Source organism: Ranitomeya variabilis, chromosome 4, assembly GCF_051348905.1.
Source record: "Ranitomeya variabilis isolate aRanVar5 chromosome 4, aRanVar5.hap1, whole genome shotgun sequence".
NCBI lineage: Eukaryota > Metazoa > Chordata > Amphibia > Anura > Dendrobatidae > Ranitomeya > Ranitomeya variabilis.
The window spans coordinates 230145621-230172152 of record NC_135235.1 but is presented as its reverse complement, the minus strand read 5'-3'; the positions used below and the strand labels follow the sequence as shown (position 1 = coordinate 230172152).

General features: G+C 47.8%; 1 protein-coding gene across 2 annotated transcripts in view; it reads left to right on the top strand.

Moving 5' to 3' along the window:
* The window catches only part of LOC143770499 (chymotrypsin inhibitor-like), a 37865-nt gene extending 18439 nt beyond the window's left edge, over positions 1-19426 (top strand). The window contains exons 1-4 of one of the 2 annotated variants that reach the window (XM_077260170.1): positions 15742-15810; positions 16323-16386; positions 16565-16603; positions 17801-19426. In XM_077260170.1, coding sequence (XP_077116285.1) covers positions 16350-16386; positions 16565-16603; positions 17801-17973 — 249 coding nt within the window. In that variant the 5' untranslated portion in view covers positions 15742-15810; positions 16323-16349 and the 3' untranslated portion in view covers positions 17974-19426. Of the gene's footprint in view, positions 1-15741; positions 15811-16322; positions 16387-16564; positions 16604-17800 lie in introns of those variants that run through there. The other variant, XM_077260171.1, reaches the window with a different exon arrangement.
* Positions 19427-26532: the final 7106 nt, after the last annotated feature.

The following is a 26532-nucleotide window of genomic DNA, read 5'->3' as shown; positions in this document are numbered from 1 at the left end:
GCACACATTTCGCGCTGCCCGTCTTCTGACATCATTTGCTGTCAGGCTGGCTGCGCCTGTGTGGGTGCGCTGTCCGAGATTCAGCCTCGCGGTGTCGTGTAATGTAATCCCACCGCGGGCCTGGGATCCGTGGCCATGCGCAGTGCATATCCTCACCTCTCACTCCCCTCCCTACGGCTTCTTCAGACTGTGCGGTGTCACGGCCGTGGCATGCTATTAGGGACCAGCTGACACCGAACAGTCTGAAGAAGCCATAGGGAGATGAGTGAGAGGTGGAGGTTCAGATATGCACTGCGCATGTCCATGGATCCCAGGCCCCCAGTGGGATTAAATCAGAAGACACTGCGAGGCGGGCTCTCTGCCAGCGCGGCCGCACAGGCGCAGCCATCCTGACACCAAATGATGCCAGAAGACGGGCAGCGCTAAGTGTGCCTGGCCACGGGATAACATAACAGCGCAGGCTCCGGGACGGAATCAAACAACGCTGAGGAGCGGGTGCGCGGCGCCGGGGGGGTAGGAATGACGGCTGTGCTGCGTCACATTACGAAGGAAAGTCCCACCTCCGGGACGGTGTTACGGTATCAGTGGACACATTTTATAAGTGTTAAGTTCTGCGTGTGCAAGGTGCTAAACAAAAATAGCTACCTTTTCCTTGTGCAGCATTACTGCTGCACAAGGTGGCTCTTTCAGTAACAAACGCCTTGGGGGGGGGGACAGATTCCCTTACATTTCAGTTGTTGTGTCAGCGTGGCGGTCGCATGACACATTGCCGGCTACACAGCTGGGGATCAGCTGACGTTACTGAAACCCAATAACACTGGGTCGTATGTTTTGACTGTGCAGACGGCACTTCTGAGCCTCAACTGGCGGTGTTGGAGCCCAGGAATTTAAGTTCAGGTGGTAGAAAGATGAACACAACAGGAGACCTGGATAATGTATACAGTGACCTAATTATTTAATCAGGAGGAGGAGTGGCAAATTCCTGCGAGATCCAGGCCTTGTTCATTTTCAGGAAAGTAAGCCGGTCAACGTTATCGGAGGATAGTCGCATGCGACGGTCAGTTAGTACACCACCTGCAGCACTAAAGACACGTTCCGATAATACACTGGCCGCAGGGCAAGACAGCACCTCCAATGCATACTGGCTTAGCTCTGGCCATGTATCCAGCTTTGAGACCCAAAACTTGAAAGGGGAAGAGCCGTCTGGGAGTACAGCAAGAGGGCAAGACATGTAGTCTGTCACCATCTGACGGAACCGTTGCCTCCTGCTGACTGGAGCCGTCTGTGATGGTGTAGACTTTTGTGGGGGGCACAGAAAACTGTGCCACAGTTGGGCCATACTGGTCTTGCCTTGGGCAGAGGCACTGCTTCTGCTCCCTCTTTGTGCAGAGCCTCCACCACTGCCTGGACGCACTGAGCTGCTTTGGAATGCACTAGCAGAACTTCTCTCAGTTGGAATGGAGAAGATGATGGAATTGACCAGTGTGTCTTGGTACTCCCGCATTTTTCGCTCCCGGTTCAACGGTGTGATGAGGCTTTCTACGTTGTCCCGGTAGCGAGGATCGAGGAGGGTGAACACCCAATAATCAGACATGTTGAGAATGTGGGCGATGCGGCCGTCGTTTCTCAGGCACTGCAGCATGTAATCCACCATGTGCTGCAGACTGCCAACTGCCCAAGAAACGCTGTCCCCTGCTGGAGGCGTGATCTCTGCCTGCTCGTCATCACCCCACCCTCGCTGTACACACTGAGTACTGGACAATTCGGTAACTCCCTCCTCTGGACGGACGTCTTCCTCCTCCATTGACTCCTCCTCATCCTCCTCACAAACTGTCCCCTGCCTACGCGTTTGTGAGGAACCACGTGGCGCTGACTGTCCAGAAGATGATGGAAATGGTGAATCCTCATCCTCCACCTCTTCCACAACATCATCCCTTAGCGCTTGCAGTGATTTTTCAAGCAGGCAGATAAGGGGGACAGTCATGCTGACTAGTGCATCATCTGCACTCGCCATCCGCGTGGAATAATCAAAGGGACGCAAAACCTGGCAGACGTCATTCATAGTGGCCCACTCTGTGGTTGTGAAGTCTGTACGGCGCTGACTGCGACTTTTTTGCGCCTGAAGCAGCTGGTACTCCATTACAGCTTGCTGCTGCTCACACAACCGCTCCAACATATGTAACGTGGAATTCCACCTGGTAGGTAGGTCACATATGATGCGATGTTCCGGCAGGCGGTGTCGGCGCTGCAGAGCCGCAATGCGCGCTTTTGCCGTGCTGGAACGCCGCAAGTGAGCACACTCTAGGCGGACCTTGTGCAGCAGTGCATCAAGATCCGGATAGTCCCTCAAAAAGCTCTGCACGACCAAATTGAGCACATGTGCCAGACATGGGATGTGAGTGAGGTTGCCGAGGCCCAGAGCTGCCACCAGATTTCGGCCATTATCACACACTACCGTGCCTGGCTGGAGATTCGCTGGCACAAACCACACATCGCTCTCCTGCTTGATGGCATTCCAGAGCTCCTGCGCTGTGTGGCTACGATTCCCCAAAAAAATTAATTTCAACACGGCCTGTTGACGTTTGGCCACGGCTGTGCTCATGTCGGTCGTAACAGGTACACGTTCATCACGGGTCCATGTGGAGGTGGACTGTGACGGCTCCTGCAGCGATGATTCTGAGGAACTGGTGTAAGAGGAGGAGTCAATGCGTACAGAATGGATTCCTGCAATCCTTGGAGTGGGCAGGACACGTCCTGCGCCACTCGCACGGTCTGTACCCGGCTCAACGACATTAACCCAATGGGCAGTGAGGGAAAGGTATCGCCCCTGTCCATGTTGACTGGTCCACGCATCGGTGGTGAGGTGGACCTTGCTACTGACGGCGTTCAGTAGCGCGTGTTTTATGTGTCCCTCCACATGCTTGTGCAGGGCAGGGACGGCTTGCCTGCTGATGTAAAAGCGGCTGGGCACATTGTACTGTGGGACTGCCAATGACATCAAGTCACGGAAGCTGTCAGTCTCCACCAGCCTGAATGACAGCATTTCCAGTGACAGAAGTTTGGCAATGCCTGCAGTCAGAGCCTGTGCTCGTGGGTGGTTTGACGAGAAAGGCCGCCTTTTCTCCCATGCCTGTACTACCGATGGCTGTAGACTGGGCTGGGAGTGTGTGGATGACTGGGAAAGTGGTGCTGCGGGTGGAATTACAGCGGGTCTCTGGACAACAGGGCCAGAGGTTCTTCCACGGCGATCCTGGGAGGAAGCCGAACCAGCTGCGTGTGAGCTGGAGGAAGAGGCAACACGAGCTGAAGAGGTGGTAGCTGCCGCTGTTGGTTGGCCTAGCTCTTCAGTGTGTTTTTCTAACTCCGCCGGGTGCCTGGTGCGCAGATGTTTCCACATGTTGGAGGTATTGAGGTTGCTGACATTTTTCCCTCATTTGACTTTTTGATGACACACCTTGCATCTGACATAGCAAATGTCATCTGCAACTGTGTCAAAAAAGGACCAGGCACTGCAAGTCTTGGGAGCGCCCTTTTTGGCTTTTGGAAGAGACATGCTCCTAACGGGTGCCAAAGCGGAGGCTGCAGGATCCGCAGTCTTCCCCCTCCCTCTCCCTCTTTGGGCCGTACGGGGAATCTCTTCCTCAGAGCTGCTCCCACCACCTTCCTGTCCCTCACGCCAAGATGGGTCAAGGACCTCATCATCTACACTACCCTCTGCCCCCAACTGCTCCTCCTGGGTAGTCTCAGCAGCAGAGCACGCACCAGTAAGTGGCACCTGAGTGTCATCATCAGCTGATGCGGCCTGCGATGTGGTGACCGGAGCCACTGGCCCACCCGCCTCTTCAGAGGAAGACAGAAAAAGCTGTTGGGCATCACTGCACCCTGCCTCTTCTTCCATTTCTCCAATGCTGCTTGGCTGGCCCCCTGTTTCCAAGCCAAGAGATTCAGAGAACAGAAGTAGAGACGGCTCCTGTCCTGGGCTCTCTGTCTGCCTGGGCAATTTGGCAGGTGGTGAAGAGACAGATGGCTGCTCTCCAGTGCTCTGTGTCTGAGAGGATGTGGCACTAATGGAAGTTGATGCATTAGCTGCCATCCATCCGACAACAGCTTCAATTTGTTCTTGACGCAGCAGCGGTGTACGGCGCTCTGACACAAAGCTGCGCATGAACGACTGTTGCCTGGTGAAAGTGGGTGCTGATGAGTCACCGGTGCCTGCAGCAGGCACAGAATCCCCACGTCCCCTCCCTGCTCCGCGCCCACGCCCACGTGCCTTACTCACTGCCTTCTTCATCTTGGTTGACTGATAAAGATAAGCAGAAAAGTACTAACGGATTTGTGTGCTTATTCCTGAGCAACTCCTCCTAACAGGTATAAGAAACACAAATTTTCTAAAGTGTGGACTAGACTTTAATATGAGCTAATGTGGCCTACACAAATGTAAAGTGGTGTAACTGGTGTGTTTGGTGAACTTTATTATTTATTTATTTTTTGGGGGCTGAACTGACAACAGATAGAGCTGCAGTCACACGGAGACCGTGCAGACAGACGTAAACGGCGCTGCAAGGCCCAAAAACCCTCCTCTACGTTATCCTATGTAGTGTTTTTCCACAAGTTAGCTGGAGACGGGTGGAAAGACACTAATAGGATTTTTTTAAATAAATTAGCAGCAACCTACACTACTTGAAAAAAAAAGAAAATTGATTTGGCGGTATGACGCAGTGAACAACCCTGAGCTGGAGACAACCAGGCTATGGCTGCTCACAGACTACAGGGCGAGCTGCAATCACACGGAGACCGTGCAGACAGCCGTAAACGGCGCTGCAAGGCCCAAAAACCCTCCTCTACTTTATCCTATGTAGTGTTTTTCCACAAATTAGCTGGAGACGGGTGGAAAGACACTAATAGGATTTTTTTAAATAAATTAGCAGCAGACTACACTACTTGAAAAAAAATTAAAATTGATTTGGCGGTATGACGCAGTGAACAACCCTGAGCTGGAGACAACCAGGCTATGGCTGCTCACAGACTACAGTGCGAGCTGCAATCACACGGAGACCGTGCAGACAGCCGTAAACGGCGCTGCAAGGCCCAAAAACCCTCCTCTACTTTATCCTATGTAGTGTTTTTCCACAAATTAGCTGGAGACGGGTGGAAAGACACTAATAGGATTTTTTTAAATAAATTAGCAGCAGACTACACTACTTGAAAAAAAATTAAAATTGATTTGGCGGTATGACGCAGTGAACAACCCTGAGCTGGAGACAACCAGGCTATGGCTGCTCACAGACTACAGGGCGAGCTGCAGTCACACGGAGACCGTGCAGACAGCCGTAAACGGCGCTGCAAGGCCCAAAAACCCTCCTCTACTTTATCCTATGTAGTGTTTTTCCACAAATTAGCTGGAGACGGGTGGAAAGACACTAATAGGATTTTTTTGAATAAATTAGCAGCAGACTACACTACTTGAAAAAAAAAAAAAAAAAAAAGAACAGTATGAGGCAATGAACCACCCTCCCTGAACTGAATACAACCAGCTATGGATGGCCTATGTGGCTGCACTCAGACTAGAGAGTGGGCTGCACTCACACACACACACACACAGACCTTGCAGATCGCTGTGAAAACAGCGCTACAAGGCAAAAGCAAGGTGAATAGTAGGTGAACACAGCGGTTGCTAAATTAGCCTTTGGAAAGCACAAAGAAGCAAATCGCTATCTCTAAACTGTCCCTCAGTCAGCAAACAGCGTCCTGTCACTAACTGAATTCACAGCAGAGTGATCGCAAAATGGCGCCAGCGACTTTTAAACTGCAGCATGACATCATTTCAGCAGCCAATCACAGCCTTGCCAGTAGTTTCATGCCCTCCATGCTAAACAGGATGTGCCCACACTTGGAATCATTCTCATTGGCTGAATTTCTGCATTTTGAATCTTGGAACTTCCGATTCCGGTATCCGATACGCGGCAAGTATCGGAATCCCGGTATCGGAATTCCGATACCGCAAGTATCGGCCGATACCCGATACTTGCGGTATCGGAATGCTCAACACTAGTGGACAGGTAACTTGAAATCTAGCTGTCCGCCGGTTTCTGCCGTGTGGCATAGAGTTACCCCCACAACCTCGGTCTTCCGGCTACTAGTATCTGCGCTCAGCGTGGAGGAGGTTCAGTCGCAGCTTCTCTCTCCAGCTCTTCACTTCGCCTTTGCTCCTTCCTCCTTTCAGTCTCTTTACAAGTTGCTCTGCTCTCTTTTTCCTTCCCAGGAGCTGCAGAATCACTCGTCTGCATGGCCCCAGCTTTCCTTCCTCACTTCTCTCTCTCCTCTCACCAACTGAATAAATCCAACTGCCTAGCAACTGCCTAGCAACTGACTGAGCGAGAGCAGCTCCCCTGAAGTCGGGTGTAGAGCTCCCCCTTCTGGTCTGGAGTCAGAACGGTGTTGTACATGATCCTACCTTGCTTCCAAGCATGGCATCACTCTCCCCGTGAGGAAAGCAATGTCACTGTAACAACCGGTTACCTGGGGTGTTACATGGGGAGGCTACTGGAGGCTTGTGCAGGACATAGGGAAGCTATGGGGGTTTCCTGCTGTACCTTTGGCGTTTTTGAGGGGATCCTGCTTGAAATGAGGAGGCTACAGGAGGCTCCTGCTGGACATAGGGGGTCTATGAGGGTCTCCTGCTGGACATGGAGAGGTTATGGGGGGTTCTTTCTGAGCATGGAGAGGCTATAGGGAGCCCGTACTGTACATGGGAAGGCCCTGGGGGGTCATGCTGGACATGGGGAGGCTGTGTGTGGGGTCTTGCGGTATATAGAAGGGGCTGTGTGTGGGCACAAAAGGTATATTGGGGACATCAGCATACTTAATTCTGATTAATATTAAGTTATACAGTTAAGATGAATATAACATAACTTTCATTAATGTTTAGTGATGAGCAAATATACTCGTTACTCGAGATTTCTCGAGCATGATCTGGGGTCCTCAGAGTATTTTTTAGTGCTCAGAGATTTAGTTTTTCTTGCCGCAGCTGAATGATTTACATCTGTTAGCCAGCATAAGTACATGTGAGGATTCCCTAGCAACCAGTCAACCCCCACATGTACTTATGCTGGCTAACAGATGTAAATCATTCAGCGGCGGCAAGAAAAACTAAATCTCTGAGCACTAAAAAATACTCGGAGGACCCCCGAGCGTGCTCGAGAAATCTTGAGTAACGAGTATATTCGCTCATCACTATTAATGTTACATATTAATATTAAGCTAAATTTATTTCAGCCTATTGGGTCGGCCTCCAAAACAGTCACAGGTTTCTCATGTGACCCCTTGTGATAATTAATTGCCCACCTTTACTTTAAACAATTTAATCACACTGTTACAGTGCTATTATTAAGATCACTATATGAGCATCGAAACGCGTGGGTAAAACATTTCTGGATGATTTTAGTTAAATGTTTGCACTTTTTTACAGATGCTGTTATTCGGAACAGGCCACAGTTTCTGTCCGTGCTCCACTCCTGAGGCTGATTGTCTTGGGATTGGGGAGCGCATGAAGATGATTTTCCTTCTTTTTCTACTGTAAGCAGGGCCGGCTCCAAGATTTTGAGGGCCCCAGGCGAAAGAGTCTCAGTGGGCCCCCCCTTTAAAACATACCACGATTCATGATCGCATATAACACAGCCATGTAGTATATAACACAACCCACATAGTCTATAGCACAGCCACGTAGCATATAACACAGCCACGTAGTTTATAGCACAGCCACGTAGCATATCAGACAGCCATGCAGTATATAGCACAGCCACATAGTATATAGCACAGCCACATAGCATATAACACAGCCATGTAGTATATAGCACAGCCACGTAGCATATAACACAGCCACGTAGTATATAGCACAGCCACGTAGCATATAACACAGCCATGTAGTATATTGTTGTGAATTAGACTTTTTTGGCTCCCTCTTGTGGTCACTAGTGATATTACTCTGGGATTGTCTTTTCTCAGTTTGGCACCCACCTGGGTCGTTAGTCCAGGGGTGTTGCTATATAAACTTCCTGGATTCTCAGTCCAGTGCCTGGCATCGTTGTAATCAATCCTTTCTGTTTGCTCCTGTCTGCTGGTCCTGGTTCTTGCAAAATTAAGCTAAGTCCTGCTTTCCTTGTTTTTTGGTTATTTGCATTGCTCTTATTTTCTGTCCAGCTTGTACTAAATGTGATTCCTGATTTAGCTGGAAGCTCTAGGGGGCTGGTATTCTCCCCCCGGGCCGTTAGACGGTTTGGGGGTTCTTGAATATCCAGCGTGGAAATTTTGATAGGGTTTTTGCTGACCGTATAAGTCATCTTACTATTTTCTGCTATTAGTCAGTGGGCCTCTCTTTGCTAAATACCTAGCTCATTCTTACGTTTGTCTTTTCTTCTTACCTCACCGTTATTATTTGTTGGGGGCTTGTATCCAACTTTTGGGGTCTTTTCTCTGGAGGCAAGAAAGGTCTATCTTTTCCCTTCTAGGGTTAGTTAGTTCTCCGGCTGGCGCGAGACGTCTAGAACCAACGTAGGCACGTTCCCCGGCTGCTGCTATTTGTGGTGCTAGGATTAGATATATGGTCAGCCCAGTTGCCACTGCCCTATGAGCTGGTTGTTTGTGTTTGCAGACTTAGTATAAATTTCTGAGACCCTCTGCCATTGGGGTCATAACAGTATGCCAGGCCAACATTGAATGTTTAATGCATTGCAGAAGTGGGATTATAAGAAAGGAAATTCTGAGTTTTTTTTTTTTTTCCTCTCTGTGTTCCTCCCCTTTACCTCTGAGTGGCTTGTACTTGCTGCAGACATGAATGTCCAGACCTTGATTACAAGTGTGGACCAGCTTGCTGCTCGTGTGCAGGGCATACAAGATTTTGTTACCAGAAGTCCTATGTCTGAACCTAAAATACCTATTCCTGAACTGTTCTCTGGAGATCGATTTAAGTTTAGGAATTTCAGGAATAATTGTAAATTGTTTCTATCTCTGAGACCCCGTTCATCTGGAGACTCAGCTCAGCAAGTTAAAATTGTTATCTCTTTTTTACGGGGCGACCCTCAGGATTGGGCCTTCTCGCTAGCGCCAGGAGATCCGGCATTGGCAAATATTGATGCGTTTTTTCTGGCGCTCGGATTGCTTTACGAGGAACCCAATCTTGAAGTTCAGGCAGAAAAAGCCTTGCTGGCTATTTCTCAGGGCCAGGATGAAGCTGAAGTGTATTGCCAAAAATTTCGGAAATGGTCCGTGCTTACTCAGTGGAATGAGTGTGCTCTGGCCGCAAATTTCAGAAATGGCCTTTCTGAAGCCATTAAGAATGTGATGGTGGGTTTCTCCATTCCTACAAGTCTGAATGATTCCATGGCGCTGGCTATTCGAATTGACCGGCGTTTGCGGGAGCCCAAAGCCGCTAATCCTCTGGTGGTGTTGTCTGAACAAACACCTGATTTAATGCAATGTGGTAGAATTCAGACTAGAAATGAACGGAAAAATCATAGACGTCAGAATGGGTTGTGTTTTTACTGTGGTGATTCTACACATGTTATATCAGCATGCTCTAAACGCCTAACAAGGGTTGTTAGTCCTGTCGCCATTGGTAATTTGCAACCTAAATTTATATTGTCTGTGACTTTAATTTGCTCATTGTCTTCCTACCCTGTTATGGCGTTTGTGGATTCAGGTGCTGCCCTGAGTCTTATGGATCTGTCATTTGCCAAGCGCTGTGGTTTTGTTCTTGAACCGTTGGTAAATCCTATCCCTCTTAGAGGTATTGATGCTACGCCATTGGCGGAAAATAAACCGCAGTTTTGGACGCAGGTAACCATGTGCATGACTCCTGAACATCGGGAGGTGATTCGTTTTCTTGTTCTGCATAAAATGCATGATTTGGTCGTTTTGGGTCTGCCATGGTTACAGACCCATAATCCAGTCTTGGACTGGAAGGCAATGTCTGTGTCAAGTTGGGGCTGTCAGGGAATTCATGGTGATTCCCCGCCGGTGTCTATTGCTTCCTCTACTTCTTCGGAAGTTCCTGAGTATTTGTCTGATTATCAGGATGTATTCAGCGAGTCCAGGTCCAGTGCTCTGACTCCTCATAGGGACTGTGACTGCGCCATAGATTTGATTCCAGGTAGTAAATTTCCTAAGGGAAGACTATTTAATCTGTCTGTACCTGAGCATACCGCAATGCGTTCGTATATCAAGGAGTCTCTGGAGAAGGGGCATATCCGTCCAGCCTCTTCCCCTCTTGGTGCGGGATTCTTTTTTGTGGCCAAGAAGGACGGATCTTTGAGACCTTGTATTGACTATCGGCTTCTGAATAAAATCACTGTTAAATTTCAGTATCCTTTGCCTCTGTTGTCGGACTTGTTTGCCCGGATTAAAGGTGCCAAGTGGTTCACCAAGATAGATCTTCGTGGTGCGTACAACCTTGTGCGCATTAAGCAAGGAGATGAATGGAAGACTGCATTTAATACGCCCGAAGGTCATTTTGAGTACTTGGTGATGCCTTTTGGGCTCTCTAATGCTCCCTCATGCTCCCTCAGTGTTTCAGTCCTTTATGCATGATATTTTTCGGAAGTATCTGGATAAATTTATGATTGTTTATCTGGATGATATTCTGGTTTTCTCTGATGATTGGGACTCGCATGTAGAGCAGGTCAGGATGGTGTTTCAGGTTTTGCGTGAGAATGCTTTGTTTGTTAAGGGCTCAAAGTGTCTCTTTGGAGTACAGAAGGTTCCCTTTTTGGGTTTTATTTTTTCCCCTTCTGTAGTGGAGATGGACCCAGTCAAGGTCCGAGCTATTCATGATTGGACTCAACCCACGTCAGTTAAGAGTCTTCAGAAGTTCTTGGGTTTTGCTAACTTCTACCGTCGTTTTATCGCTAATTTTTCTAGCGTTGTTAAACCTTTGACGGATATGACCAAGAAAGGTTCTGATGTTGCTAACTGGGCTCCTGCGGCCGTGGAGGCTTTCCAGGAGTTGAAGCGCCGGTTTACTTCGGCGCCTGTTTTGTGCCAGCCTGATGTCTCACTTCCCTTTCAGGTTGAAGTGGATGCTTCTGAGATTGGGGCAGGGGCCGTTTTGTCGCAGAGAGGCCCTGGTTGCTCTGTAATGAGACCATGTGCTTTCTTCTCTAGGAAGTTTTCGCCTGCTGAGCGGAATTATGATGTTGGCAATCGGGAGTTGCTGGCCATGAAGTGGGCATTTGAGGAGTGGCGTCATTGGCTCGAGGGTGCTAAGCATCGTGTGGTGGTCTTGACTGATCACAAAAATCTGATGTATCTCGAGTCTGCTAAACGCCTGAATCCTAGACAGGCCCATTGGTCATTGTTTTTCTCCCGTTTTGACTTTGTGGTCTCGTATTTACCAGGTTCAAAAAATGTGAAGGCTGATGCTCTTTCAAGGAGCTTTGTGCCTGACTCTCCAGGAGTCGCAGAACCAGTTGGTATTCTTAAAGAGGGAGTAATCTTGTCAGCCATTTCTCCGGATTTGCGACGTGTGTTGCAGAGATTTCAGGCTGGTAGACCTGACTCTTGTCCACCTGACAGACTGTTTGTTCCTGATAAGTGGACCAACAGAGTCATTTCCGAGGTTCATTCCTCGGTGTTGGCAGGGCATCCGGGAATTTTTGGCACCAGAGATCTGGTGGCTAGGTCCTTTTGGTGGCCTTCCTTGTCACGGGATGTGCGGTCATTTGTGCAGTCCTGTGGGACTTGTGCTCGGGCTAAGCCTTGCTGTTCTCGTGCCAGCGGCTTGCTCTTGCCCTTGCCTGTCCCGAAGAGGCCTTGGACACACATTTCCATGGATTTCATTTCAGATCTTCCGGTGTCTCAAGGAATGTCTGTCATCTGGGTGGTATGTGATCGCTTTTCCAAGATGGTCCATTTGGTATCTTTGCCTAAACTGCCTTCTTCTTCCGATCTGGTTCCCTTGTTCTTTCAGAATGTGGTTCGTTTACACGGCATTCCTGAGAATATCGTGTCTGACAGAGGATCCCAGTTTGTTTCCAGGTTCTGGCGATCCTTTTGTGCTAAGATGGGCATTGAATTGTCGTTTTCGTCTGCCTTTCATCCTCAAACTAATGGACAAACGGAGCGAACTAATCAGACTCTGGAGGCTTATTTGAGGTGTTTTGTTTCTGCAGATCAGGATGATTGGGTGACCTTCTTGCCGTTGGCTGAGTTTGCCCTTAATAATCGGGCTAGTTCCGCTACCTTGGTTTCGCCTTTTTTTTGCAACTCTGGTTTCCATCCTCGTTTTTCCTCGGGACATGTGGAGTCTTCTGACTGTCCTGGGGTGGATTCCGTGGTGGATAGGTTGCAGCAGATCTGGAATCATGTTGTGGACAACTTAACGTTGTCACAGGAGAAGGCTCAGCGTTTTGCCAACCGCCGCCGCGGTGTGGGTCCCCGACTTCGTGTTGGGGATTTGGTATGGCTGTCTTCTCGATTTGTTCCTATGAAGGTCTCCTCTCCTAAATTTAAGCCTCGCTTCATCGGTCCTTACAAGATATTGGAAATCCTTAATCCTGTGTCCTTTCGCTTGGATCTTCCGGTGTCGTTTGCCATTCACAACGTGTTCCATAGGTCTTTGTTACGGCGGTACGTTGTACCTATGGTTCCTTCTGTTGAGCCTCCTGCTCCGGTGTTGGTTGAGGGCGAGTTGGAGTACGTGGTGGAGAAGATCTTGGATTCTCGTCTCTCCAGGTGGAGGCTTCAGTATCTGGTCAAGTGGAAGGGCTATGGTCAGGAGGATAATTCCTGGGTGGTTGCCTCTGATGTGCATGCGGCCGATTTAGTTCGTGCCTTTCACGCTGCTCATCCTGATCGCCCTGGTGGTCTTGGTGAGGGTTCGGTGACCCCTCCTTAAAGGGGGGGTACTGTTGTGAATTAGACTTTTTTGGCTCCCTCTTGTGGTCACTAGTGATATTACTCTGGGATTGTCTTTTCTCAGTTTGGCACCCACCTGGGTCGTTAGTCCAGGAGTGTTGCTATATAAACTTCCTGGATTCTCAGTCCAGTGCCTGGCATTGTTGTAATCAATCCTTTCTGTTTGCTCCTGTCTGCTGGTCCTGGTTCTTGCAAAATTAAGCTAAGTCCTGCTTCCTTGTTTTTTGGTTATTTGCATTGCTCTTATTTTCTGTCCAGCTTGTTCTAAATGTGATTCCTGATTTAGCAGGAAGCTCTAGGGGGCTGGTATTCTCCCCCCGGGCCGTTAGACGGTTCGGGGGTTCTTGAATATCCAGCGTGGAAATTTTGATAGGGTTTTTGCTGACCGTATAAGTCATCTTACTATTTTCTGCTATTAGTCAGTGGGCCTCTCTTTGCTAAATACCTAGCTCATTCTTACGTTTGTCTTTTCTTCTTACCTCACCGTTATTATTTGTTGGGGGCTTGTATCCAACTTTTGGGGTCTTTTCTCTGGAGGCAAGAAAGGTCTATCTTTTCCCTTCTAGGGTTAGTTAGTTCTCCGGCTGGCGCGAGACGTCTAGAACCAACGTAGGCACGTTCCCCGGCTGCTGCTATTTGTGGTGCTAGGATTAGATATATGGTCAGCCCAGTTACCACTGCCCTATGAGCTGGTTGTTTGTGTTTGCAGACTTAGTATAAATTTCTGAGACCCTCTGCCATTGGGGTCATAACAGTATATAGCACAGCCACGTAGCATATAACACAGCCACGTAGTATATAGCACAGCCACGTAGCATATAACACAGCCACGTAGTATATAGCACAGCCACATAGCATATAACACAGCCACGTAGTATATAGCACAGCCCATGTAGCATATAACAGCCCATATAGTATATAGCGCAGCCACATATTATATAACACAGCCACGTAGTATATAGCACAGCCACGTAGCATATCACACAGCCATGCAGTATATAGCACAGCCACGTAGTATATAACACAGCCACATAGTATATAGCACAGCCACGTAGCATATAACACAGCCACGTAGTATATAGCACAACCACGTAGCATATAACACAGCCATGTAGTATATAGCACAGCCACGTAGCATATAACACAGCCACGTAGTATATAGCACAGCCACGTAGCATATAACACAGCCATGTAGTATATAGCACAGCCACGTAGCATATAACACAGCCACATAGTATATAGCACAGCCACATAGCATAAAACACAGCCACGTAGTATATAGCACAGCCACATAGCATATAACACAGCCACGTAGTATATAGCACAGCCCACGTAGCATATAACAGCCCATATAGTAAATAGCACAGCCACATATTATATAACACAGCCCATGTAGTATATAGAACATATAGAACAGCCATGTAGCACAGCCCATGTAGCATATAACAGCCCACGTAGTATATAACACGGCCCATGTAGTATATAGCACAGCCATGAAGTATATAGAACAGCCATGTCGTATATAGAACAGCCATGTAGTATATAGCACAGACATGTAGACAGCACAGCCCCCCTCCCCCAAGAATGGCCCCATAGTCCAGTACTCACTGTCACTGTTATAGTTACAAAAAAACACTCCTCACCTCTCAACGTTCCAGCGCCACGCTGCTCCCTCCCTGCTCTGGTCTCGGCGGCTGCCGCTGCACTGCCTGACACACAGCGAGTGCGCGATAACGTCATCGCGCACCCACAGCGGCAGTGTCAGAGGCAGAGTGGGGAATGATGGGAGAGGGAGCATCAGGACAGTTGACGCTCTCTCCTCCATCATTTGCTTTGAACTCTACCGGCAGATGCCGGTGAAGTTCAAAGCGGCAGCGGGGGAGTTTGCGCTTGTGACAGGCAAGCCCCCCTTCCTCACAGGGGCCCCATAGCAGCTGCATGATGTGCCGCTAGCTGAGGGCCCCGGGGGGAGTGGGGGCCCTAGGCACTGGCAGCTGCCTGCCCCTAACGTCAGCCCTGAATGGGCCCCCCTGTCTCGCCAGGGCCCCTGCACTTGCCCGGGTACGCCTTGTGCTGACGCCGGCCCTGACTGTAAGGTAGTAGCCAGGTAGCATGATGATCATGATGGTCAGACTGGGAATGTTCCGGAGCTATCAGCCACCAATTCCTATGTAGACATATGGTCAGATAATCTGATACACAAGTACACACGGCCGGATCTGGGGACAGGAACAAGAAGAACTCAGGAGATAATGAGCAAATATTCAGCACCAGGAAATCTGGATCAGGAGCAGCTGAGCACACAGGAGCAACATGTCTTCACTTACAGATAATATCATCCTGCCTGCGGCATTAATAAATCTGCACAGAGCAAATAAGAAGTGTTAGGATTGAATTATATATAGCTTGTTGTGTTGCAAGAAGTATCTTATGTAGGTATCTATGACCGCACCTAAATAGGAATAATCTTATATAAGACGATCAAAACTGCAGCCAAATTATAACATTGGGAATATTTTAATTGTTTCTATTTTAAGATATTAGGAAACATAACCATAGGATATCCTGTACTGATCCTGAGTTACAGTTGTGCTCAAAAGTTTGCATACCTCGGCAGAATTTTTGCTTTCTTGGCCTTTTTTCGGAGAATATGAATGATAACACCAAAACTTTTTCTCCACTCATGGTTAGTGGTTGGTGAAGCCATTTATTGTCAAACATTCTTGATGTTGCTTTTCCAGTTTGCTGTTGGCACAGTCACCAGTTGTATCGTGTTAGGCGATGATGACATTGTACATAGGTCACAGATCACACCCTGGCCGCTCCTAACCTTACTGTATATAAGATGCTGCACTTGTAGGATCCGGCATCACCAGGAGCCGTGTGCCGTGCATCCTCCAGGTAGGTACCGAAATGTCTGCTCTTATCCAGAGGAAAGATAGAATCATATTATCCCAATACCAGGGACAAGTTCTACATCTATAGAACACCCGTCAGGAGATGGAGATTTACTTATATTCAGAGCATCCAGTGGGAACCACACTGAGGATACCGGGGCTGGAGCTCCCCTTATAATGGATCTGTCACTTGTTTCATTACTGTATTAAAGGGTTTATCCCCTCCCATAAAATGTATGGATGTCAGGGAGAAAGCGTCAGAAGCCGGAGACCTTTATAAAGAGGAACTCTTCCTTGGTGCTCCCTATTTATTTAAACAGCTGGCATGCAATACCACATTTCTCCTCCAGTGGCCGCTGTAGGGAATTGAGAAGCTGCACCTCCATCAATCAGTTGATTATAGGGACAGCTTCGAAATTAGACTAATCTTTTAAGTGTTATGTTAAGCATTAAATGATTTTTGCAATATAGCAAGAGAAAAAAAACTAAATATCTGATGCAATTGATAATTTACAGAAAAACAGTGGAACATCATTGCTAAACATGGGGCGAACATCTGCAGTGCTGCTGGCATCCCTGAGTGAGTTACATGCGTTATATACTGTACATTGTATTATACTATAGATATATACTAATAATATAACAAGGAAGAATCCAATTTTCCTTGGCTTTTTTAATGTATATTTTGCAGTAGAAATATTATTATTAATTTTTATCTTCGTATTATCATTATTATTTATTTTATTAATAATTTGCAGCTCTGCTCGTCATGGTGATCGCTGCACAATCAGCAGACAGTAAGTATTTGATATTCTCTATGATATACATGATGACCTACATTGTTTCATGACGATTATAATATAAGGATTTGATTTTGTGTAATCTTCCCAGGATCTTCCCGTGGGCCACAGTGACAACTCGTGCTTAGAGGTGTTGTCACATCCCTTCCCCCACTTGTACTCTTCTTTTGCAGGAAGGATTTACATAAATCTCTTATCTAAAAGTGGAATCTGGAAATGGAACACTGAAGAGAAAACTGATACATTGTGTCATATCCATTATACAGGCTTCCTTCTTTATGCCCTGTGCCAGGCTCCACCCTTCAGACCATTAGGTGGCATAACACATTGTATCAGTTTTACTCGAAGCCTTATTTTAAATAAAAAATCATGATTCCTAAACAGATATTTTATTGTTATAGGGGTTGTCCACATTTAGAGACATTATACACTATATTTTTTACTTAAAAATAATTGTCCCAATTTGGTATTATTAAACCTTTTGCACCATTTTGCTTTCACAGGTTCTTCCATTTACATTTTTATGGATGAAATCTGTGTGAATGTACATATAGTGTAGAGTAGGTGTGTTAATATTCTCACCGATTGCCGTCTTCTCCGGTGTCCAGTGCCGCTCTGGTCATCTTCTCAGTCCTATAAATAAAGTTCTAGTTCTCCGGATCTTGTATGAGCTGACGCCGTGAACGAGGCTCCGTAGATTTACATTGTAACAGTGACACATGGAGCCCTGTATGATCCGGCTAGATAGAAAAGTGACCCAGAATAGGACAGAGCAGCACTGGACACCACTGAAGACAGCGATCGGTGAGTATACAATACACCTACACTACATATTACATTCACACAGGTATAACCCATAACCATAGGAACAGGAGGGTTTCTGTAAGTAAATAAAAAGTTCCAAAAGTTGCAGGACCCCTTAATGACGTCATAGTGAGTCATAGTGAGTGCAGTTCACCCTCTTATCCTGCAGAGCTGATCAATAGCACATCTTCTTTATTCACAGACTCTCAAATATTTATGTAACAATGTTTATTATTGACAAAGAAAAGGCAAAACAGAGATGGAGGCTGCACCTCACACATATTAGGCTGCTACAGCTTTTGGTTTAGGACTTATTATTATTATCTATGAGCGGAAGCACCGGACAAACACTAATATGCTCCTTATTGTTCTCCTCTCATATTTTTGCAGCCGGATGTAAAGCAGGCGAGGAGTATAATGAATGTGGGAGCGGCTGTCCGCCAACCTGCGATAACCTGGGTCGTGTAGATGCTTGTGCTGCTGTGTGCAAATCCGGATGTTTCTGCAAGGCAGGCACCCTAAGAAACAACAAGGGTGAATGTGTGACTAAGGAAAACTGCTGAAGTGGGAACTGCCCCTAAAGTAGTTACACCTATGAAATCTGCCACTTTATGTCTTTGTAACAACTGATACATTTAAAGTGACTTTGTCTGATTTTTAAGGAGGCGTCTTATACAGGGTGGAGCGCGGTAATTTGCTGATTTGGGAATGAAATAAAAAAATTATGATCATTAGAAAAATTTATTTTATATTTTAATTATACTGAACAGTAATGGAATTTTTAAATTACATGGTTTTAAATAGTGTATCTGGCAAATGTCGACCTTCGCTATCCACACACTGCTGCATACGTTTTCTGAAGTTTTCATGAACTCTAACAAGCATGTCCACTGGTATTCTGCCAATTTCAGCTTCAATATTGTTCCTTAGGTCTTCCAAGGTGTTGGGACGGTTGATATACACCTTAGACTTCAGGTAACCCCAAAGGAAAAAATCGCATGGGGCTATATCTGGTGAGCGTGCTGGCCAGTTCACATCTCCCCTCAAAGAGATAAGCCGTCCAGGAAACATTTGCCTCAAACCATTCATGGTAACCCTCGCTGTGTGTGCAGTGGCACCATCCTGTTGGAACCATGTATCCTCTAGTTCCATTGCCTCAAGAGCCGGCTGAAAATAATCCTGTATCATAGACAAGTACCGTTCGGAGTTCACAGTTATGGCACGACCGTTATCCTGAAAAAAGTAAAGACCAATGATGCCTACTCGTGATATGGCGCACCACACAGTGACGCGGTCCGAATGCAGAGGTCTCTCGTGAACTTCTCTGGGGTTTGTTTCACTCCAGTAACGCATATTTTGTTTGTTTACACACCCACTGAGGTGAAAATGTGCCTCATCAGAAAAAAACACAATTGCGTCACGGGGTATCGTTGCTAACATGTCTTCACAAGAGGTCCGCCGTGTCAAATAGTCCCGTGCTGACAATTGTTGGACCACGCACATTTTATACGGGTGAAAATTCAGTTCATCATGAAGAATCCGGTGGAGAAAACGTCTTGAAATGCCAAGAGCAAATGATTGCTTCCGAGCAGAGCGTTTCGGAGATTGCAGTACTGCTGCTCTAACTCTCTCGATGTTTTGTGGTGTTGTAATCCTTCTCTCAGGTCCCCTTCGTACACATGACACATTCCCTGCTGTTCTGAATGCATTCACCCAATTTACAATTGATTGCCGTCCAGGAACACGTCCGCGTGGAGGAACAGCAAATTGTAAACGAAAAGCACGCTGCACTGCAATGATCGAGTGGGCATTTGAAAAATACGCTTCAACACAAAATGACCTCTCCTCACGTGTCCACTGCATGATGGCAACTGAAAGGCGGAGGAATACAAATCTCCCATCAGCCACTGTAAGCCACACCCACTCTCCCCTCTCTTCGACTGACAGTGCCGCCACAGCATGCAGTGCAAAAAAGCAAATTACCGCGCTCCACCCTGTATAAATAAAGGGATTGGCTAACCTCGTTGTTTTTTTCTGTATCAGGACTTCTACATTCACAGATCTCTGACCAATCTCTGACCAATCAGATCACCGACAATCTATATTGGTGTTTAAATTATCTATTGATCTGGTTATATTTTATCTTGTATTTTCTGACACTTTGAGATCACTGTGTAAGGTTCAGTAGTCATTGCCCACAACACGAGCAGCTGTAATCCGGTGGGCTCCAGAGCAGATTTGGGGATTTCGGCTCACTACTTTTATCTTTCCTTGATGTAACAGAAGAGTGATCGTGGTTGTACCCTATTAAAAGTCAATCACACAGACCCCGACAATGTCCTCCAAGAGAAAGCCAATTAATCAATAAGGAATCCCAGGTACAACACCCTCCAAAAGTCAGCCCCAGTGCCCCTCTGAAGAATCAGCCACAGTCTCCACCTCAAGAGACAGTCATTATACCCCACCAGAAAAGTCCGATATGGTTCTCCCAACAGGAAGGAGTCACCGCTCCTCATTACAACCCAGCAATAGTGTTTTCCATAGAAAGTAATCTCATTAGTCCTGGTGGTCCATAGAAAAGCCAAATAGATGGATAGTTTCATAGATGAACCTGCATCACATCAGGGTTTGTCCCTTGGTTGCACTTCAGGAGTCCACCTCCATGCTTCTTCTTTGCTGAGTTGCAGTGCGCTCCTTCTTGATTGACAGTTCACACAAACATCATCATTGCACCACCAAGCTGTGCGCTCCCGATGCTTCACCTCTGCAGAGCGATGCAGGGATTCCTGCTTACCAGCTCAGTAAAGGAGAGTTTGCAGGTACTGCCAGTAATGGCCGGTATCCTCAGCAATGAGCAAAAAACATAAAAATTATCCTAATTATTCAATTAGACACATTTTTGAAGAAGGTAATAATAGCCCTTTAAAGTTGATGGTGGCACCTGATCCACTCCAGACTTGGTTTCCAACCCATAATGTGGCCATGTATGGGGAAAAGTTACAACGAACTTTCCTGGTCTCCACTCGCCGGATTGGTCACATCTCCCCTATTATTGGCTAGCTACAATTAGAGATAAGCGAACCTTTCAAGTTTCGGTTCGGTAACATTCTCCAAATGTTTAGACATTCACTGAACATGTTCACCAAACGGTTTGACTAATGTACCCGAACCCCATTAAATTCAACAAGAGGCCAAACCAAATGTACACACAACACCTTACGGAGTGACAAAAAGGGGGTTTCCTGCTGTACAATGGGCGTCTATGTGGGGATCCTGCTCGACATGGGGAGGCTACAGGAGGCTCCTGCTGAACATAGGGAAGCTATGGGGGTTTCCTGCTGTACATTAGGGGTCTATGAGGGGATCCTGCTCAACATGGGGAGGCTACGGGAGGCTCCTGCTGGACATAGGGAAGTTATGGGGGTTTCCTGCTGTACATTAGGCGTCTATGAGGGGATCCTGCTCGACATGAGTAGAGTTCCCGCCAGGGCCGTGGGGTACTCGGTAGTTAAAGAGATGTTTCACGGCGGTGGCGACCCGGTCCATGGCCCTGGGTGCCCATGTTAAAGGAAAAGTCTTTAAAGGGGTCTGGTAAATAATACAAGTTTGTGATACCACTTGTGGTATTCAGTCAGTGACGACCAACGTTTCTTAAAGGGGTTCGCTGGGGTGATGTTATGGCTGCAGGGATGGTATGGCTTCCCACAGGTGAAGTGTCTCCCCAGGCAGGGCCGGACTGGCCATCGGGCAGTTCTGGCAAATGCCAGAAGGGCCGGTGACAGTAGTGGGCCGCTCGAGTGTGCCACTGTCGGCACACTCTCCCCGCTGTTGGCGCACTCCCGGCCCCGCATTCAACTATACCGGCGTCATAGATGCCGGTACAGTTGAATGCAATGATGGAGGAGAGAGTGTCTGCTGACGCCCCCTCTCCCATCATTCCCCGCTCTGCCTGCCGCTGACACTGCGGGTGCGCGATGACGTCATATCATCGCGCACCTGCTGTGTGACCGGGCGGGCAGACTGCGACTGCTGAGAGTGAGACCAGAGCAGCGCGGGGCAGGAGGAAAGGTGAGTAGAGTGTTTTGTTTTTTTTATCAATGAGTGATGACTGGATTGTGGAGCTATTGGGGGGGGGCTGTGCTGCATTCCATTCTATGGGCCTGTGCTGCATTATATTCTATGGGCCTGTGCTGCATTATATTCTATGGGCCTCTGCTGCGTTATATTCTATGGGGCTGTGCTGCATTATATTCTATGGGGCTGTGCTGCATTCCATTCTATGGGCCTGTGCTGCATTATATTCTATGGGCCTGTGCTGCATTGTTTTCTATGGGCCTGTGCTGCATTCCATTCTATGGGCCTCTGCTGCATTATATTCTATGGGGCTGGCTGCATTCCATTCTATGGGCCTCTGCTGCATTATATTCTATGGGGCTGGCTGCATTCCATTCTATGGGCCTCTGCTGCATTATATTCTATGGGGCTGGCTGCATTCCATTCTATGGGCCTCTGCTGCATTATATTCTATGGGGCTGGCTGCATTCCATTCTATGGGCCTCTGCTGCATTATATTCTATGGGGCTGGCTGCATTCCATTCTATGGGCCTCTGCTGCATTATATTCTATGGGGCTGGCTGCATTCCATTCTATGGGCCTCTGCTGCATTATATTCTATGGGGCTGGCTGCATTCCATTCTATGGGCCTCTGCTGCATTATATTCTATGGGGCTGGCTGCATTCCATTCTATGGGCCTCTGCTGCATTATATTCTATGGGGCTGGCTGCATTCCATTCTATGGGCCTCTGCTGCATTATATTCTATGGGGCTGGCTGCATTCCATTCTATGGGCCTCTGCTGCATTATATTCTATGGGGCTGGCTGCATTTCATTCTATGGGCCTCTGCTGCATTATATTCTATGGGGCTGGCTGCATTCCATTCTATGGGCCTGTGCTGCATTATATTCTATGGGCCTGTGCTGCATTGTATTCTATGGGCCTGTGCTGCATTCCATTCTATGGGCCTGTGCTGCATTCCATTCTATGGGCCTGTGCTGCATTATATTCTATGGGCCTGTGCTGCATTATATTCTATGGGCCTGTGCTGCATTATATTCTATGGGGCTGTGCTGCATTCCATTCTATGGGCCTGTGCTGCATTCCATTCTATGGGCCTGTGCTGCATTATATTCTATGGGCCTGTGCTGCATTATATTCTATGGGCCTGTGCTGCATTATATTCTATGGGGCTGTGCTGCATTCCATTCTATGGGCCTGTGCTGCATTATATTGTATGGGGGCTGTGCTGCATTACATTCTATGGGGCTGTGCTGTATTATAGTCTATGGGAGCTGGCTGTATTACATTCTATGGGGGCTGGCTGCATTACATTCTATGGGGGCTGTGCTGCATTACATTCTATGGGGGCTGTGCTGCATTACATTCTATGGGGGCTGTGCTGCATTACATTCTATGGGGGCTGTGCTGCATTACATTCTATAGGGGCTGTGCTGCATTACATTCTATGGGCCTGTGCTGCATTATATTCTATGGGCCTGTGCTGCATTATATTCTATGGGGCTGTGCTGCATTCCATTCTATGGGGGCTGGCTGCATTACATTCTATGGGGGCTGTGCTGCATTACATTCTATGGGGGCTGTGCTGCATTACATTCTATGGGGGCTGTGCTGCATTACATTCTATGGGGCCTGTGCTGCATTCCATTCTATGGGCCTGTGCTGCATTATATTCTATGGGCCTGTGCTGCATTATATTCTATGGGCCTGTGCTGCATTATATTCTATGGGGCTGTGCTGCATTCCATTCTATGGGCCTGTGCTGCATTATATTGTATGGGGGCTGTGCTGCATTACATTCTATGGGGCTGTGCTGTATTATAGTCTATGGGAGCTGGCTGTATTACATTCTATGGGGGCTGGCTGCATTACATTCTATGGGGGCTGTGCTGCATTACATTCTATGGGGGCTGTGCTGCATTACATTCTATGGGGGCTGTGCTGCATTACATTCTATGGGGGCTGTGCTGCATTACATTCTATAGGGGCTGTGCTGCATTACATTCTATGGGGGCTGTTGTTATGATCCTTAGTGGCTGAGGATCACGAATAGACCAGCAAGTGAATAAACTAAGGACAAGCTCTAGGGAGATGGTAACTGGACTGATCACAAATCCGAACCTATCCAACACAACTAGAGGTAGCCGGTGAATGTGCCTAAATAATTCCTAGACGTCTCGAGCCAGCCTGAGGAACTAGCTACCCCTAAAGAGAAAGAAAGACCTCGCTTGCCTCCAGAGAAATAATCCCCAAAGATATAGAAGCCCCCAACAAATATTAACGGTGAAGTAAGAAGAAGGCACATACGTAGGGATGAAATCAGATTCAGCAAAAGAGGCCCACTAGTACTAGAAAGCAGAAAATAGAGCAGGGGTCTATGCGATCAATAAAAAACCCTTACAAAATATCCATCCTGAGATTTCAAGAACCCACGCACCAACTAATGGTGTGTGGGGAGAAACTCAGTCCACTAGAGCATCCAGCAAGCGAGGGAATCACATTTTAGCAAGCTGGACAAAAAAACATGATAAACACTGCTGATCAAAAAATGAGCAAACAAAACTTAGCTTGTCCTGGATGGACTGGGAGCAATGTAGTCAGAAGGAATCTGAGTAGCACTGATTACATCGACAGCCGGCAACAAGTGGAAGTAAAACAGAGCTATATAGGAACCTCCCAGAGGATAACGAACCAGCTGATAGCCAGAGACCAGCAGGATAACAAACAAAGCCACCAGGGGGAGCCCAAAGCAAAAGTCACACCATACCACCAGTGACCACAAGAGGGAGCCTGAAAACAGAGTTCACAACAGTACCCCCCCCCTTAAGGAGGGGTCACCGAACCCTCATGAAAACCCACAGGGCGATCAGGATGAGCCACATGGAAGGCATGAACCAAATCGGCCGCATGAACATCAGAGGCGACAACCCAAGAATTATCCTCCTGACTATAGCCCTTCCACTTGACCAAATACTGGAGCCTCCGTCTAGAAACACGAGAATCCAAGATCTTCTCCACCACGTATTCCAATTCTCCCTCAACCAGCACCGGGGCAGGAGGCTCAACCGGAGGAACCACAGGTACCACATACCTCCGCAACAACGAGCGATGGAACACATTATGAATAGCAAATGTTGCCGGGAAGTCCAGACGGAATGACACAGGGCCAAGGACTTCCAGAATCTTATAAGGACCGATAAACCGAGGCTTGAACTTAGGAGAGGAGACCTTCATAGGAACGAAGCGAGAAGACAACCACACCAAGTCCCCAACGTGAAGTCGGGGACCCACACAGCGACGGCGGTTGGCAAAGAGCTGAGCCTTCTCCTGTGACAACTTCAAATTGTCCACCACATGATTCCAAATCTGATGCAACCTATCCACCACAACATCCACTCCAGGACAGTCAGAAGGCTCCACTTGACCCGAGGAAAAACGAGGATGAAACCCCGAATTACAAAAAAAAGGAGAAACCAAAGTAGCAGAACTAGCCCGATTATTAAGGGCAAACTCGGCCAACGGCAAAAAAGTAACCCAGTCGTCCTGGTCAGCAGAAACAAAACATCTTAAATAAGTCTCCAAGGTCTGATTAGTTCGCTCGGTTTGGCCATTTGTCTGAGGATGGAAGGCCGACGAAAAAGACAATTCAATGCCCAACTTAGCACAAAAGGTCCGCCAAAATCTAGACACAAACTGGGATCCTCTGTCAGAAACAATGTTCTCAGGAATCCCGTGCAAACGAACCACATTTTGAAAAAACAGTAGAACCAACTCGGATGAGGAAGGCAACTTAGGCAAGGGCACCAAATGGACCATCTTAGAAAAACGATTGCAGCGCCCCAGAGTCCTGGTAGTTGCAGTACTGTGGCTCCGCCACTATGGGGAGCCATGGTGCGTCCGATGGCACTGAAGGAGTTCATCTGATCAGGTATCACAGACACCAATACATTTCACAGCCGGGCCTCCGGGGGGAGCTAAGGGTTCTATTCATTAGGCCACTCCCCACCATAGTGGGTAAACTGGGGGTCAGGCAGGAAGTCAGATCAGAAAGCTGACTGGATTGGACGAAGCAACACCTAGTGGCAGAGGGTGTTGTGGAGGAAGAGACAGTAGGGTCTCTGTCAGGGGTGGGATCCTGACAGAGGCTTGGCATTGGAAAGAACGTAACGGGTCCGCGCCAGCTCCGGGAAGCGGCGGGGCCCAAGAAAGGACTAGAAGCGAGATAGATTGTGCTGAGTGAGAAACGAGATCAAGCAATAGGAGAATTCCAGTAGGGGTCGTGCTGTAAGACCGGAGCAACACCCTACTGAGGCGCACTACCGGTGGCCGGAACGCCGAGGGAGTATTATAACATTCAGCTTCAAGCAATACTCTAAACAGCGGCAGGACAGTCAGTTTAAGGCGGGCTGTGTAACACATATCACCTATGAAGACCTGGGAGGCAATTGCGGGAGAGGGGCGTCTCTAGGGTCCCGGAAGAACTCCAGGCCTATCCGACAAACGGGTGCCGTTCCAACTGTAACATCAGGAAGGGACGGAAGATTAGAAGAACATCATTTAATCGAGTTGTGAGGGAACTTAAGAAACAGACACAACGGTTGTGGGGTACTTTCCGTAAGCACAGCAGGGAAGGACTACAACACATAGCGCTAAGAAGGAAGGCACCGATTTCCACCTGTGAAGTGAACTCTGGAGGTGCCATTGGACCGGCCGGACTTGCGCAGCCTGGTGAACCGTATTCTGGACTGAGGACTCAGAGATCTCCAGTAAAGAGGTAAAGAGACTGCAACCTGGTGTCCTCGTTATTTACCGCGACCTGCACCCCACAACTGCACCGTTACAACACGACTTATTGCACCGGACGTCCTCCACTGACGGACAGGGCCACGGACCGGGTCTAGCCACCGTGACAACCCCAGGACTGAGACCCAGAGGCCCGGCTCCGGGTACCCCTCGGCCCTGCGGCGGTGTGGGGGCGCTCCATAACTTGGCGTCACGAACAGGATCTACTTAAACCTGAAGAATCAGGTCATGTGTGCCTTGGAA